At 38.5% G+C, this 16815-nt stretch overlaps 1 protein-coding gene across 13 annotated transcripts in view; it reads right to left on the reverse strand.

Moving 5' to 3' along the window:
* ITPR1 (inositol 1,4,5-trisphosphate receptor type 1) overlaps positions 1-16815 on the reverse strand; it is a 319048-nt gene that overhangs the window by 166480 nt on the left and 135753 nt on the right. For 10 of the 13 annotated variants that reach the window (XM_038565795.1, XM_038565791.1, XM_038565790.1 and 7 more), the window contains exons 11-16: positions 14991-15086; positions 13430-13474; positions 9486-9640; positions 3381-3480; positions 2028-2188; positions 1389-1530 (exon numbers count right to left, since the gene is read on the reverse strand). In XM_038565795.1, coding sequence (XP_038421723.1) covers positions 1389-1530; positions 2028-2188; positions 3381-3480; positions 9486-9640; positions 13430-13474; positions 14991-15086 — 699 coding nt within the window. The remainder of the gene's footprint in view (positions 1-1388; positions 1531-2027; positions 2189-3380; positions 3481-9485; positions 9641-13429; positions 13475-14990; positions 15087-16815) is intronic. The other 3 variants (XM_038565792.1, XM_038565799.1, XM_038565798.1) reach the window with 1 other exon arrangement.

Here is a 16815-nt window from a genome sequence, read left to right on the forward strand (position 1 = left end):
TCAAGGTAGCTTTTGGTTTTCTCATCAGTAAAATGGAAAGAATATCACTGAGTTACAAGGGGGTCTTAAGGATAAAGTAGATAATAATTGTCAGTTGCATAAATATAGTGCTCAGTGAAGGTTTCTGCCCTGGAATCTGATCATTCTGGCCCCTCAAGGAATTACCACTGTGGAAATGAGCATTGGCATTAAGCCAGAGGTCTAATCTGGGAGTCATCCCATGGAACAGCTGGACATAATTTATTCTTGGACTGGAAATCCTTGCTGAAACATGATGGAGTTTTAATAAATTTTGTCTATCATCAACTGACAGGAGAAAGGATTCTCAAATCCCAAGTTCCCATGGAGAACTACAGGACTAGTAATGAATAGGTTTCTCTTTGGATTTTAGTGGCCAGGAATTTCTAAGCCAAGTATGTAGCCAATATATAGCTGTAGAGAACTATATGGTATGCATTTCTGTGCACTTCATCTACTCTTGTCACTTACCTCCCTATAATTTATCTTTACACCATTTTATTTAAATTTATACCAGGTAATACTATCTATATTTGTCCAGTAAGCCATTTATTCATTCTTTATGGTAAGATTTTGTGATGGTTTATAGAGGTCACTATTTATCAAATACTCCAAATCTTCCCAGACATATGAAATAACCTTAAGGACACAGAGAACTTGTTAATGTTTTTGACGAAAATGAAGTCGTCAAGTGAACACTTCTTGGAGTTCCCAACAGGTAAATTCTCACATGTTGATAGTCAACTAGTATGTTTTCAACTGAACTGAGCTAGGAAGCCATGAAAATTTACAGAGGAATCTTAGATGCATATTACTAAATGAAAGAACATAGAACTAAATACTGTATGATTCCAACTATATGACATTCTGGAAAAGGCTAAACTATGATAGCAGTAAAAGGATCAGTGGTTGCCAGGGGTTGAGGGGAATGAGGGATGAATAGGCACAGTACAGAAGATTTTTAGGACAGTGAAAATATTCTGCATAATACTGTAATAATGGATATGTAATTATACATTGGCCTAAACCCAAATAGTGTACAAACACCAAGAGCAAACCTTAATGTAAACTATAGATTTGGGGGGATTATGATGTGTCAATGCAGGTTTAACAACTGTATCAAATGCACCACTACAGTGGTGAATGTTAATGATAGGTAAGGCTATGCATGTGTGTGGGCAGGAGGTATAAACTTTGTGCTGTCCACTCACTATTGTTATGAACTCAAAACTGCTCTATAAAAATCAAGTCTCTTTTCTTGAAAAGTCAGTTGATCAAGCCTTCCAGGTGGGAGCCATCCATGCTCTCTGTAAAAGCAGTGAGCCTACTGATTTCTTACAAAGACTGCAGGTATGTCGCATCTCACAGACCTGCCTGAGGATATTCTGTTCTCTCATCAGCTTCTGCCGCTCCCTGTTGGGCTTGGAGAATACCACTTCAAGTACGTCTTGACCAGAGTTAGTGCCACCAGTGACAAAGTAAACCAAGTCTTCCAGTAGCTTGGTTACAGACCTTAGGGAGAAAGAAGCTATTAGAGATGGGGAACAGTCAACATCCAATAGGTTGGAAGCTTCACCTTAGAAGACTTCGGCCCTGATGAGTCAAACACAAGCAGATCCATTCTTCCCAATTTCCTTAAACATGACAACCAATTACCAAAAAGAGTAAAATACACACAACACATTATTGTCCACAAAAGGATAACCACCTTCACAAAATATAAGCCATCAAATTTTATTTCAGAGTAACACTGGCCCCTAACATTTACTTAGGTAGCCCCAGAGGCCAAATTAGAGACAAAGAAAAAAGATGATCTTTTCAACTTTAGAGACTCAAAGAAGTCAATGTGGTTCTTGAAAATCACCAGTAGAAGCCACATATAAAGGCTAAGGCCTGTTCCTCTCACATAAAACTGTTCACAGTTGGCATTTAGTCTTTCTGCAGCAAGGGATTAAAAAAAAATCCAGGGGCTGAGGATGAGTGTGTCTGGTTCTTGTGGGAAGCCTCACCTTCTTTCATTCTGGGTGATGGTGCCTTTCTCCAGCTTCCCAGCTATGGAGCCCAGCACTTTGCTGGCATCATTGGCAAAATCCAGGTCCCGAACTTCAGCAGGAGAAACTGGAACTATGGCAAAAGCTTCCTTATCCTCTTTCACAGGGGAGGTGCCAATCTGAAAAGCAAAATGGTCTTCATGGAACTGTCTTTTGGATTGAGAAAGCAAAACTTCAAACAAGCACTATATTTACGGGACACTGGGCTATCCAAAAAGCTGGAGCTATACCTTGCCGTTAAAATCAACAAGACATAGGAACATATCTGGAAAGAAGTACCTCAAATCACTAACAGTTGTTACCTCTCTAGAGATTCTTACTGTGGGGAAGCATGAAGCAGAAAATGGGCTCTGGTATCATTTCCTGCCTCCATTCATTCATTCATTCATTATTTATTTATTTATTTATTTATTTATTTAAGATTTTATTCATTTATTAGTGAGAGACACAGAGAGAGAGAGAGGCAGAGACACAGGCAGAGGGAGAAGCAGGCTCCATGCAGGGAGCCCAACATGGGACTCAATCCTGGGTCCCCAGGATCACACCCCGGGCCGAAGGCGGCACCAAACCGCTGAGCCACCCAGGCTACCCCATACCTCCATTTATTAAAGGAAGCGTGTTAAGACTGTTGTAATTTAAAAACATGTTTATAAATACATAAGGAAAAGGCAAATAAGCAAAATGGTAATTACTGACTCAGTTTTATAAGGGTAGACAATGTACCATTCCTTCAATTTTTCTATATACCTGAAAATGTTCATAAAAATAGAAGAAAAAAATTCCAACAACCTCCCCCATCACTAAAAAAAATTTCACTTTTTAAAAATAAAATCCCTATGTTTGTGAATTTATGTTCTATGACCCTGGAAAAGGTAGTGAAGGAGAGGTGGGCCTCTGGGAGAGAAATTAAAGGGGCTGAGAGAACTTTTAAAAAAATGTATATTTAAATACACAGAGAGATAAAGAAATAATAAAGATTGGGGAAAGCTGATTAGGTATCTGATGCGCCTCAAGGCACAAGCAAACATTCCCTGAGCTAAAATCATCCTTCAAGCAGACAAGAAATCCAGACAATTGCTCAATCTTTAGGGCAAAAGCCATGGAATAAAAAGTTCTGGTTATTTCAAAAAGCCTGGGCTTGCTTTAGCCAGGTCCCATGGAGAGAATTCTTTCATTGCATTCAACTTTGTCCATGACCACACACTGGCCAAACCAACAAAACACAGCTCCCTATTCCCCCATCTGTTCTCAAAGGAGCTTTTTCATTAGGGAGCACAAGACCAAAGGAGACAGCCAAGTTCCAGAACTTACTTTAAGCATCACGGGTTTCTCTTCTTCCTTGTCAATGGGGATATTTGTGCTGTGAACCCAGGTATTAGTGCACAGGTGTCTCAGCCGGACATAGGAGTTTCTAAAGGGGAAAATAAAGAAAAAGGATTTGGAGGACAGGAATTTTTAGGTTCTCTATAGCCCCTGGCCTAAAATATATTCTATCAAAATACAGAGGGATACCAAAATGGTTTTTTGCTACATACACTAGACAATATAGACTAAGGAGAAAACGTCTGCATACTGAGATGTATTCTAATATGCTTACAATAAGAAATCATAATGATTCTAACATTGGAATATGCTGTATTTCTAAATACAAGATCATTCCTATGAAAAAGTATCTCAGAACAAACTGAGCATAAGACAGGGTAACAAAAAGTATTTACCGAGTATATATTAACATGTATCATGAGAGATGATGAAGCAACACTTGAAATTTTCATATGGATCAATAAAGCAAAAAATAAAATTACTAGGATAAAATGAGTTAATATTTAATAATCTTGTGGTAGGGAAAGCCATTGAAACATTTGGCAACATACTAGGGTCATAAATTTTAAAAGATGGATACACCTTAAAATACAGTTTAAATTTTATATCTTCCATAAAGAAAAAAAAATCATGAACAGAGTTTAAAGAGAAAGGACAGACAACCTGGGAAAATGAAAGAATATCACATGGCATATAAAGGTGATTAATCTGCATTTATAAGGAGATCTTTAAAATCAGTAAGAAAAGAACATCAATACTGGAAATGAAAATGAGACAAAAACATAAGCCAGTAATTTAATAAAGCAAAATATAAATGGCCAATAAACTTGGAAGTATACATTCAATCTCCTTTGTATACAATTTATACAAATTAAAACTATATATCATCTTACTGTATCATATTCCAAAGATCTTAGAGACTGACATAACCCAGTATTTATAAGAGCTTAGGGAAATGATCTGTCCTCACTCCTGGTGGGAACACTGGAAGGGAGTCTGGCACTTTATAAAACAAGTACAATGTATCTATCTTTTTATCTAGCAATCCCATTTTTAGATTTTTCACTTAAGAGATGACAGTACAAGTACAAATAAAAACAAAGCATTATTTACAATACTGGAAAACTGTAAACAATCCAATGTCTCAATAATGGACTAATTATAGTACATACACTAGAATATTAGTTATTTTAAATGATTATAATTGATATATACTTGGAAATGTATACAAAATATATTCAATGGAAAATGTAAAAATGTCTCATAATTCTATTTATAATAAATTATATACATGTTATTTGTGTGCCCAGAGACCTAAAACTACATAAACCATAATGTTAACAGTTATCTCTCAATAGTAAATTTTACATAATTTTTGCTTCTTTGCTCTCCATGACACTAACAAATTTTTGTAGCTGTTGTTTTATAGTGAACATGGATAATTTTACCATGTTTTTCAATTTTGCTTTAGGGAAATAGAAATAATGGCTTAGTTCTTGCATCAGGAATCTACCACATTAGTGAGACAAGATCAATGAACATCAAGCAATAGTAAGTAACAGGAAATGCACATTAAAAAACATTAAGTTGGGAGACAGTCAAGTCCTGAAGGACTTTCAGAGGAGGAGATTAATGAGGCTTCAGGAAGTCATGGAAGTTTTTTTTGTTACAGAAAACTTGAGTGAACTTTGAACACTGGTGGGGCTGGGACAGACAAAGGACCATAGAAGTCATTTGTGTTAGGAGGAGTTTAGAGCAATGGTACTGACATGGAAAAGAGGTGGGATGGGGAGAGCATCAGACCAGACATGTATCTTCAGTACATCCTCTCTGCCTTCTGCTTTCCCTCATTCTAACAGCCCTGAACATTATAAATACGGGCAACCATAGTGATATTTACGTTAACTAGAACAAATATACATGAAAAAACACAAATAAGAAATCTGATAGAGATTTGCAATTCTTTTTTCTTCTGAGTGACTTGCACTCATTTTCTTAATTTCAAATTATAACCAAAGCTTGCAGCTTAGGTTTTTATTGGATAATTACATTCTATAAAGTTCTAGGTCAAATTATATTTAAGATACAAAGGGCATTCTATCAATTCATTCTAAGTCCCATTCCCAATCCTTAACTCAAAAGTCATGAGATCAGGACAATTATAAAACAGTCACAAAGTTGGATGCTCTCCCAATGTTCATGTAATGCATCTATTTCATGTATATTGCAATTTAATTATCATATTTAGTATATCCAGGATTTGCAATTATCCTTTTCATTTTGATTTGGAAAGATTCTTTTTTAAAAAGAAATATTTTATTTACTTATTCATGAGAGAGAGAGAGAGAGAGAGAGAGAGAGGCAGAAACAAAGGCGGAGAGAGAAACAGGCTCCATGCAAGAAGCCCGTTGTGGGACTCAATCCCAGGACTCCAGGATCACGCCCTGGGCCATAGGCAGGCCCTCAACTGCTGAGCCACCCAGGCGTCGCCTTGTAACCAGTGACCATCACAAAAATTCCTTTGCTGATACCATTTCAGAGACATTCATTTATCTACCTTCAGACTTCCTGATCTTCAAACAAGTAATATTTAGCATAATGTTAAGATACAGGGAAATGAGTATACTACCCCTAAGGTTTTTTTTATCCCTCCACAGGACCAATGAATAAGAAGCCCATTTAATTGTGGCTCTTAGGTTGTTGGTCAAAGGCAAGAACAGATAAAAAAAATTTTTAAAGCTAAGACCAAGTTCAAGATCATAACTGGTAATTAACACTGGTAGACCATATTGGACACTTTTTCCCTGGTGAATACAAGGCTTCCCTTGTTTAAGAGTTCAGAATCCATCTACCTATGGACAACTAGTCCACTGAGAGTTTTCCAACAGAGAAACATAAATGAATTGATGTGGATACAAAAGCAGGGGTCTCTAACCAGCCAAAGCTGCTTGGCCATCTGACCTAAAAGCTTAGACTTCCCCCTTCCTACAGGATTATGTGAATTTCCAACCCATTGGGGAATATGGCCAACTAGCACCTTACTCTCTTTGCCAAGGGAATGACACGAAGCACCTTCTAATAAAATAAAACAATGTGATATGTCAAATCAAAGGGCTCTGTTCTTTGCTATCCCTAGAAAACTAAAACATTTAGTATGTAATATAACTGTCATTCCCTTGCCTCCTGGGAGCCTAAAGAAATTTATTAAATAATTTCCAGAACAGAGGCCATAACATATGGAAACTTACTTAAACCAAAATGTAATTGTGTTCTACAAACCTATACCTGTCTAGTTAACAAATCAATGAGAAAGGAAGCTTTTAAAAAGCAATTTACTGGGGTGCATGAGTGGCTCAGTCAGTTGGTCCAACTCTTAATTCCGGCTCAGAGTCATGAGATCAAGTCTAACAGTGGGCTCCTCACTCAGCATGGAATCTACTTGAGATTCTCTCTCTCTCTCTGCCTCTGCCCCTACCTTTGTACTCACATTCTCTCTCTCAAAATTAATAAAAATCTTAAAAAAAAGCAATGTGCCTTACTACAAACAATATTTAAAAGGGATCTCAAAATGCATCAAAGATCTAAGAGTAAAGACCATAAACTATAAAACTCTTAGAAGAAAACATCAGCATGATTGTTTGTGACCTTGGAATGGGCATAATTTCTTAAGAAACCAAAAGCTTAAGCAATCAAAGAAAAAATAGAAAAATAGAAAAATTGGACTTCGACAAAATTAAACATTTTTCTACTTCAATAGATACCATCTAGGAAGTGAGAAAACAACCTAGACAATGGGAGAAAATTCTTGCAAATCATATATTTGGTAAGGGATTTATATCTAAAATAAAGAACACTAAAAACTCAGTAATAAAAGGACAATTCAATTTTTTAAATGGGAAAAATTCTAAGATAATACATGAGTGGCCAAAAAGCACAGGAAAAGATGATGAACCTCATTAGGCATCACAGAAATGCAAATCAAAATCACAAGGACATGTTGCTTCACACTTATCAGGATTGTTCACATAAAAAAAGACAGTGACAAGTATTGGTGAGAATGTAGAGAAACTGGAACTCTCACATACAAGAGGTGGGAATGTAAAATGGTGCATCCATGTTGAAAAACAGTCTAGCAGTTCCTCAAAAGGTTAGACAGAGTTACTATATAACACAGCATTCCACTCCTAGGTATACACCCAAGAGAATGAAAACTTATGTCCCCTCCAAAAATGTGTACACAAATGTTCACAGCAGCGTAATAGCAAAAAAGGGCTAACAACCCAACTGGCCATCAAGTAGAAACTCGATGAATATATGGTGCTCTACTGGCTTAGTCAGTAGAGCAAGCAATTCTTAATTCTGGGGTCATGAGTTCAAGCCCTATGTTGGGAAATAAATAAATAAATAAATAAATAATAAATAAACAAACAAACAAACAAGCAAGCTTTTTAAAGGATGGGTATTAACCCTCCTTTAAAAAAAATAAGAAAAAAATAATTGGATAAATACAATGTGGTATAGCAACACAATGGAATATTATTCAGCAATAAGATAAAATGAAGTACTAATACATGGTATAAACATGGATGAATCTTAAAAATACTAAATGAAATAAGCCAGTCACAAAGGACCACATGTTACACGATTCCATTTATGTGAAATGTCCAGAAAAGGCAAATCAATAAAGACAGGACACAGGTGAGTCTAAGGATGGAAGTGGAGCATGGAAAAATAAGAGTAACAGAGAAAAGGGATGATGTTCTTTTTCGTGAAAAATGTCCTACAATTCTGATGATAGGTGCCTAACTCTGCTCGCTCATATACTAAAAGCCAATGAATTGAGACTTTAGGTAAATTATACGGCATATGATTTCCCTCTCAACAAATCTGTTACTTAAAAAAAAAAAAAAAAAGGCAGTCTAAATTAGGGGTTCCAAACCTGGAGAATGCAAAGCTGGGCACATACTTGGATTTTCTAGAGAAATATCTATAGCTTTCCCCAGATATTCATAGAATTCACAACCTCACAGAGTTTAAGAATCAAGTGGCCTTTTTACTGTATCACAATGAAAAGCCTCCTTGCAATGTAAAATGCTCTTCTGTGTGGACACTGGCCTCTGTTCATCGCCCTGACAGCACAAGAGAAGGTTCTCCTCCACTCCTGATAGTACCCACACTGCACTTACCAGTATCACCAACACGTTGAACAGGGAATTGGCAATGACATACATGAATAATGAAACACAAAATGATACTCAGTGAGATGGGCCATGTGTTAAACCTACAAATGCCACGGAGGTCACTGCTAGCCAATGCTGTGTTGAAGAGTCAGAATTGCCCCCAACTACCCTGTCTGTCTTCAGCATTTAAGATTATGGGCTCTGCAAAGGGATTAGCTGATGTGTGATAAGTTGCTTGAGCTCCAAGCTTTAGTCTCCTTATCTATAAGAAGGGGCAAATAGTAATACCTAACTCACAGAGAGTTTTGTGAAGATGACATAATATAACACAAATAAAAGTACTTAGCACTGAATATGGCATGTAGTTAAGCACTCAATAAATGTAAGCCGTTATTAATAGTATTGCTGCAGATGGTGGTGTTAAGCATGAGCTTTGACCCCTTTCAGAATCCAGTTATTCCCTCTATCAAAATACATTCTTATGCAATCAAACTAAGAGTCAAATTTAACAAAATAACTAAAGGACACTGGTCTGACTTCCCAATACTTTACTACGTACTCAGTGAACTGCAAATATTCCATTTTAAAGAATTTCTTAACAACTGTTTATTCAGTTGACTAGGAGAACTCTCAAGTTTGGGAATGAGGATGTGAGTAGAGGAAACTAGAAATGTGGAGCTCCTTGAACTTATGGTTTGATTTATTTACCAAAATAATGTACTTCTTATTCAACTTCGGGGAACTTATAAATAATGAGCCATTAAAAAACCAGATGCCATTCCAATGGGCAACCAGAACAAATTCTTTACAAAAGCTTCAAGAAAGGCAGTGATGATTTGGATTCCAAGAAGCCCAGCCAAGACACATATACCAGCTCTGACCCCCCTCAGGATAACCCATTTTAGAACCATACCTTGGGACAAGGCTATCACCTCCACGAAGAGTGGTGGGGTCTAGCTCAAAAATGGAGGAGATGTCATTGCCTTCAGGCACAGAGACCAGGGAGTAGACCATCTTTTCTTGGGCATTTCGCAACCTGCTTCGAGAGGCGTCCTGATCAGGGTCCACCTGAGGAGGAAAAGTCATAAATCATGGATTCTGCACGCCAGATCCTCCACTCACTACAATCACTGCATAGTCCACAGGAACAGGAAAGAAACAATAGTGAACATCAGCAGTTGGCAGGAAAAGAACCATAGTTTCAGAGCAATCATAAAAGATGATAATCGGCCACCCATGCCAAGAATATTTACACTCTACCTCCTTGTGTTGCAATAAAAATGTTTAAACAATGCAGGGTTACAGTAACAGATGTCCATGGAAAGAGAGCTATATAGGTGATGAAGAAGTCCGTATAGCTACATCCATCTGCAGTAGTTGGAAGAGAAAAGAAGCACTTTGAGAAAACTCATCCTGTGGATCTGGTTATGGGTCATTGTGTTAATCTACAGTTAAATTGTCTAGCAATAATATGATACAGCTACTTCCCAGGAGAAAAAGTAAAATAAGCCTGAATCCAAGTGTTCATAAGCAGAGATCCCAGTGTGGCCAAGAAAAATATTTGAGAAGTCAGACTAGCCCTGAAAAAAATGTTTGTAATTAATCAAGGAGCACTGCCGATGACAATTCAGGGAAAAGGGGGCCTCTCTTGCTATGTAAGGGATTTGGCAGAGGCTGAAGAAAATCCCTGACAGTTAAGACTAATGACCAATGACGAAAGCTTTCCTGAGAAACTATAAAAGCACATTCTAGGCTCCAGAGCCCATCTGCCTGAGCAGATTTAAGCAGCATGCTTAGACTGTCACGTCCTCTCATAGGCTTTGCAAGGTGTCTCCTAGCACTGTGACTCTATGTGGGATTATTTTTAATTTTTTATGTCTTTGCAAGAAGACAACATCCACCTGTATCTACTGGGGAAATCACATTTTCCTTGTCAAAAACTTGCTTTGCTTGGCTGAAGCACTGACTCCTTTCCAAACGGGGACTGGATAAAAGGAAATCAATTTAGAAGGCAAAGGAGAGAGCATGAGAGAATTTAATTCCAGGGCCCCACATCTAAGATTACAGGTAATAGTCTGCTCTAAGAGTTCATCAGCAGCCCCAATTTTTCTCTGAGAAAAGAAAGAAGGGAGTACGGGTAGGGAAAGGGAGAGGTGAGAGGTTGGGAGAGAGGAAGGGAGGGGATAGAGAGAGAGGGACAGGGGGGAGAAAAAGAGGGAGAGAAGAGGGAGGGTGGGGAGAGAGACAGAAGGGAGAGAAAAAGAAAATACAAATGGTTCTTTTAATATCTCCCAAAGCTCTGTGTCCTCTACCCTATGCCCTCTCTTCTAATACCTTGTAACACTACCTAAACAAACCTACAATTTGTTGTTCTATCTACACTCAAGTATGAAGTAAATGGAGAGCACAAATATCTCAGTTCAAGAAAAAGATCTGTCCTCTTCTAACTATTCTGACCTGCAAAGTCTTCCACACACCACTTTTAAAATAAGCCCTAATCTGATTCTAGTTTGAGACACCTAGTTCAGCTACAGGCTGGCAGTTCAATTTCCGACCTTTTCTTTAGTGTTCAGCCAGGAACACTAAAGAAAAATTAAAATTGCACGGAGTGTCTGTATCTGGACCTGCGACTGAGCACTTCATGTTCTTTATGTGCAGTCGGCGTTTGCCACCTAGTGGGAGGAAAGGCACACGTACAAAAGCCTTCCAGACAAGAGACAACTTGTGGTTGTCCTTCCTCTCCCTCTGGCGTCAAGCATGTGGCTCATGGGCGCTGCTACGTTGAGAACAACAAGCTGAACAAGCCAAGTGAGATTCCAGGCAAAGATTCCTACAAGCACTAAGAGCCAGTCTCAGGGACGTACATGACCCATAAGCAGAACAAAGTTTCCACACTGCAGCTTTTCCCACCACCATGGCATGAAGAAGCATGAAAAAATAGAAAGATGACCGAACTCTGAGAGAACCAAGACATGTGATGAGTTAGGACCACTCTCTGGTTCCTCATCGGTTCAACAAAGATCATAAAACCTCCCCTAACTCCTTTCACACAGCTGCTGTGCAGATTAGATGAACTCATGGATTTAAAGAGATGAAAAATGCTACTGATCATATGCAGCTGACACAAATGCTACTTACTGAGAGCTTACTACAGGCCACGTCTTACACACCACACCTCACTTCATCCTATCAATGAGCATATTTGCCACTTTCACAGAGGAGGGAATCGAGGGCCACAGAGGGGAAAGTAGCTCATTTAGTCACATAGCTCATTCAAGGGTGGCTCTGCTACTTATACCCAGGTCTGCCTCTTTTCCCTGCCTTGCTTTTGATCACTATGTTCTTCCTCCTGCACTATGAATGCCAGACCTCCCTTCATTCATCAACAGGCCAGGAGAGCAGCCCTGTTCCTCACAAAGCTCAAGGTACAAATGGACATCAGCTCTCAGTGACAAAAGCCACAACTCTCCTTCCAAGGTATTTCCGAGAGGTGACCTACTCTGTGTTACAACCCAGATAGCAGTGCTAATACCATTAGATACAAGTCACAAAGAGGCAGTTTTCTCCCAAAATAAAGAAGGTGCAAGGACAAGAACTGCCTGATGAAAAATGATGCCCCTGCCAGTGTAAGCCCCTGAAAACCAGCCATATGAACACTACGCACAGATGTTGGGCAAAGATTTCCCTGCACATTGGCAAGAAGTTGGAGCAAGTCAGTGCTCTTGACCTTCCAGTCCGTGTGGAAGGGTAGCTTTCAAAATGAGTTCTGGAAGAGAGGGTGAGGAAGATGAAAGGAAGGAGCAGGACCCTCAGCTCCTACCTCAAGAATCAAGAAAGAGATGAACTCCCGCAGCAAGTTCAGGAACTCATAACGGGAAGCTCTCAGCTAGAACCCCTCTTCGTTCCTTCCAAAGCTAACATTCTTTCCAAACCCAACTGCAAGGTTTATCTTTCCCACAGAATTCAGACTTTCCAAAGGTAACTGCATCTGTATTATCTCCATCCCAATCCCTTTATTAATGGATCCACTTTAAAGCCTGTCAGTTCTTTCAAAACCCTCTACCTGCATAAAAGGAATGGCCTCAATATCATCTACCATATTCACCAGAGATGATCACATGAACACACAACGTCAAACAGAGTAGCAACTATTTGCATTTTTTTAAAATCCTAGACCAGAATGAAGCACTACACAAGATACTTATTATTTCCATGTAATACAACCACTGCCCTCTTTAACCCACAGTTGTGGACAATTCAACACCCAAGTGCCTCCAAAGCAGCATTAATGGGCAATACGGCCTCTAAAGAAAGATCTAGTTGCTATTACATTCCAAACCACATTACAAAGTCTATTTCTGAGTTTGCAGAAAGCAAGGACAGATGGTTAGACAATTCAGTGTCTAATCAGATGTCAGGAACACCACGCCTCATGTGTTATCTCCATCATCTAAATGACACTATCCAACTCACACACTCATTGCCTGAAAAAATCTGGGTGAGGTTGAGGTCAACTGCAATAGGATATTCATTTGTAAAAGGCCGACTTCTAAAGGGCCATCTCTGTCTCTAGCCTAGGGGCATTCCAAGAGATACCATCAACCTCTACAACTTAAAGGTGAAGACCCCTTGAATAAACATACCGAAAGAGCATCATCACTGACAGTCTTAGACCAATCAGAACACAGGGAGACATGACTGCCCTCAAGGGAAACATAAAAGACCCTCTTTTAAGGCATCCTAAGATTTCCCCTTCCCCAGTGCTCAATGATGAGTGGTAGTTTCTTAAAATGGGGTTCCAGATCATTTGGCCTCACCCTACCAGATGGAGACAAGAAGGCTCTTGCTCATACTTACTGAGGGCTGAAACTCCAGGCATTCTTCCTCAAAGTCAGGGTCTACCTGATGAAAAAGAATCATTAGGAAATTAAAACATCCATTGATTACTCCAGGACTCGGCCCCACTTGCAGGAGACTTCAAGGCCTGCGAACATCTCTGAATAGCTAAAAACTTGTCCCTTCCCTCTGTTCATGAAACCAGCATGCCACAACACACAACATGAGTACAACACACATGGAATGGTCTACCAGTTACCAGACGACGGCTCTCGAGTGTCGAGAGAAGAACACAATGAATTCACTAACAAAGCAACAGTTAAAACCCTGAGATAAATAAAAGATCAGTATCCAGTCATTAATAATCCTGCTTAGTTTTAGGTAGAAATTGAAAAAAAAAAAAAAAAAAGTGTGGCCTCCAGCAAGAGTTACACTCGCTTCAGAACATAACCACTTTGGCAAACCATGTAATTGACATTTCTCACAGCTGGTTAGCTGGGTCCATAATTCTTTAAGGCTTCATTTTAAATTTCAACTTAGTCTTGACCTTTGGTTCTTAAGTATTTTGAAATCATCAGTTCTTACGAGTATCAGGCATCCTGGGGGTTCAGTACATTTAGATTTGGCCTTCTTTGGGGTCAGCTGCAGAAGTGATACTGTCATCCACACATCACCTTGATTATCTCTGAGCCATCCCACAGTGGAACCAGACCATGAGAGGTATCTTTTCATGTACAACTAGAATCTGATATGAAAATGTATTGTACATCTTCTAGCAGATAAGAGTAAAACTCAGCATCTGTCACACAGTATGATGTGTCACACAGTATGATGTGTCACACAGTATGATGTGTCACACAGTATGATGGCTCCCTAATTTAACACAAAAAGTAAAAAAGTAAATTCTTCCTGTCCTTCAGTATTTAGTCTTGCCTTTCCTCAAAAACCTTTTATAGACATTAAAAGTAAAGTAATTTCCTTGATTTTTGGTATATCTGCAAGTAAAAGATAAGACCTTGTCTATTCCACTAGTGCTCTGAGAACCAGAATACTTTATAAAGTTGTCTAATTTTTTATGTGTCTTAGTGCTTCTGGCTTTACATACCATGTTTCACTATAGCTGAGTCTTGGATATTCATATTAGGACAAGGACTGGTAGATAAGATGTGGGGAGAGGAAAAATGTGGGGAGAGCAAAATGCAAAAGCAAAAATTTCTCTAATTTTAAATCCCAGATTAGCATTCTTTACTTTTTTTTCTTTTTAAATCTACTCTCTAACAACTTTCAAATATACAGTATAATTAACTATAGTCATTATGCCATACATTACATTCCCATTATAGTTATTATTTTCAAATATATTTTCTCCCCACATCTTAATTGGAATCCCTGTGAAGTACTAAAATGTGTTAATCATCTTTACTTTTTCTTTTCTATAAGCAGGGAAATGAGGCAAGAGGAAACAGAAAAGCAGAAGGAAAAGCAAGGTAACTGAGCATCTAAATTCCCAATGGCCACAGGTAAATGAAGAAAAAGGAATGTGTCAGCCTTAAAAGAGAAAGACATAGAAGCTGCTACTTACCTCTGCTGCTAAGTAATGCCCTGTAGCAAGATGCTTGAAACGGAAGAGGCTGTTCCAATATCCTGCTCCACCCCGACACGGGTCATGTTGGACTACCTGCAAGAGGAAGAGAGATTAACAAGAGCGGAAGAAGTGTCAACCCATATTAAAATAACACTGAGACTTCACACATAAGTCATAGTTCAGGAGTGATATTTACTAGCTGAAATAAATCAGTATCTTCCAACAAAGCCATTGTAAGTATCATACATAATGTCAGAGCTCCAACATATGGAAGTACTATGTTTCTCCAAAGAAGAAATAGCCTCCCAGTTAATATGAAATGGCTGGAAAAAAATGGCTAAAAAGTTGAATGTTTTTCAGATTATTTGCTTTAATCATAATAAAGTAGAAGTTAAGATTCTACAACTCGGGATCCCTGGGTGGCGCAGTGGTTTGGCACCTGCCTTTGGCCCGGGGCGCGATCATGGAGACCCGGGATCGAGTCCCACGTCGGGCTCCCTGCATGGAGCCTGCTTCTCCCTCTGCCTGTGTCTCTGCCTCTCTCTCTGTGTGACTATCATGAATAAATAGATAAAATCTTTAAAAAAAAAAAAAAAGATTCTACAACTCATCCATGAAAAGACATGACAAATAAAATGAAATTTCAGAGGAAACTATGAAAGCATTCTATACTTATACTAGTGCTGAAACACAAAGATAAGCCAGTGCTCTGAAACTTAAAACTCACAGAGCCTGGGCCAATTTATCATAAAAAGATATGTAATTTCAGCTTCTTCATGATGGAATAACTGGCACTGGTAATTGGTGCCATGAACAATTAGACACAGCACAAAATATATGAACTTGCTTTAGATAACTAGAAAACTAGATAAAATATAGGAAACAACTTTGTTCAGATGTTGGACAACAGGCAGTACACAATTGTGATCTCTGAGAAAAGGGAACAAAGTGATCTTCATGGTTATTACAGCTTTCTGCCTTGAGGTCCTCTCTGGATGGTACAACTGGAAAGGAGAATCTAAGAAAACAACACGGTTTGAGTTGAGGAGATATGTCAGAATTTAGGGAGACTGAGGTGGCTGTATTTGTGGGAGCACAATACAGAACTACTCAGAAAAAAAGCTCCAGATGTCTACACAGGGGCCTCCTTGAGTCTTTGGTTGAATACCAAGTTGCATATATGTTAGGTAAGACCACACAAGACCAAATGAAGAATGACAGGGAAGTTGTGAGCTCAATGTTCTCATTGCTCACTTGGGACTGGAATATGCTCTGAGAGATTCCATAGAACACTTGGGGCATTCAGGAAAAATGTCAAAAAGAGTTACACCTTAATAATGAGAGACTGTAACACACTTGACTTAACAAGTGTTTAAGATAAGCTCTAAAGCATCAAACTAATTCATAAGTAACTTTACTGACAAAACAAAACTCAAAACTCTTTAAAGGAAAGCAACAGAATATAGACACTCCAGAGTAGCACCACAATGTTCAGCATATATCCAGCACTGGACAGATAAGAATCAGGAAAATGTGACCCATAAATGTGACGATGGTCACTGTCAGACAATATTAAATGATCCAGCATGTCTGTGTGGGTTGCCGGGGATAAGAAAAATATTTGAGAAACAATGAACCCAAATCTTCCCATTTGATATATACACAGATTCAAGAAACTTAATAGCCTCAAAGTAGGATAAACACACACACATACACACCTACATATCCAGCCACCAAGGTATATCATAATTAGATTAATGTAAATAAAAATCTTAAAAGCAACCAAGAAAAAAAAAAGACACTATATACAAAGAACAAAGGT

Source organism: Canis lupus, chromosome 20 (genome assembly GCF_011100685.1).
Source record: "Canis lupus familiaris isolate Mischka breed German Shepherd chromosome 20, alternate assembly UU_Cfam_GSD_1.0, whole genome shotgun sequence".
Taxonomy (NCBI): domain Eukaryota; kingdom Metazoa; phylum Chordata; class Mammalia; order Carnivora; family Canidae; genus Canis; species Canis lupus.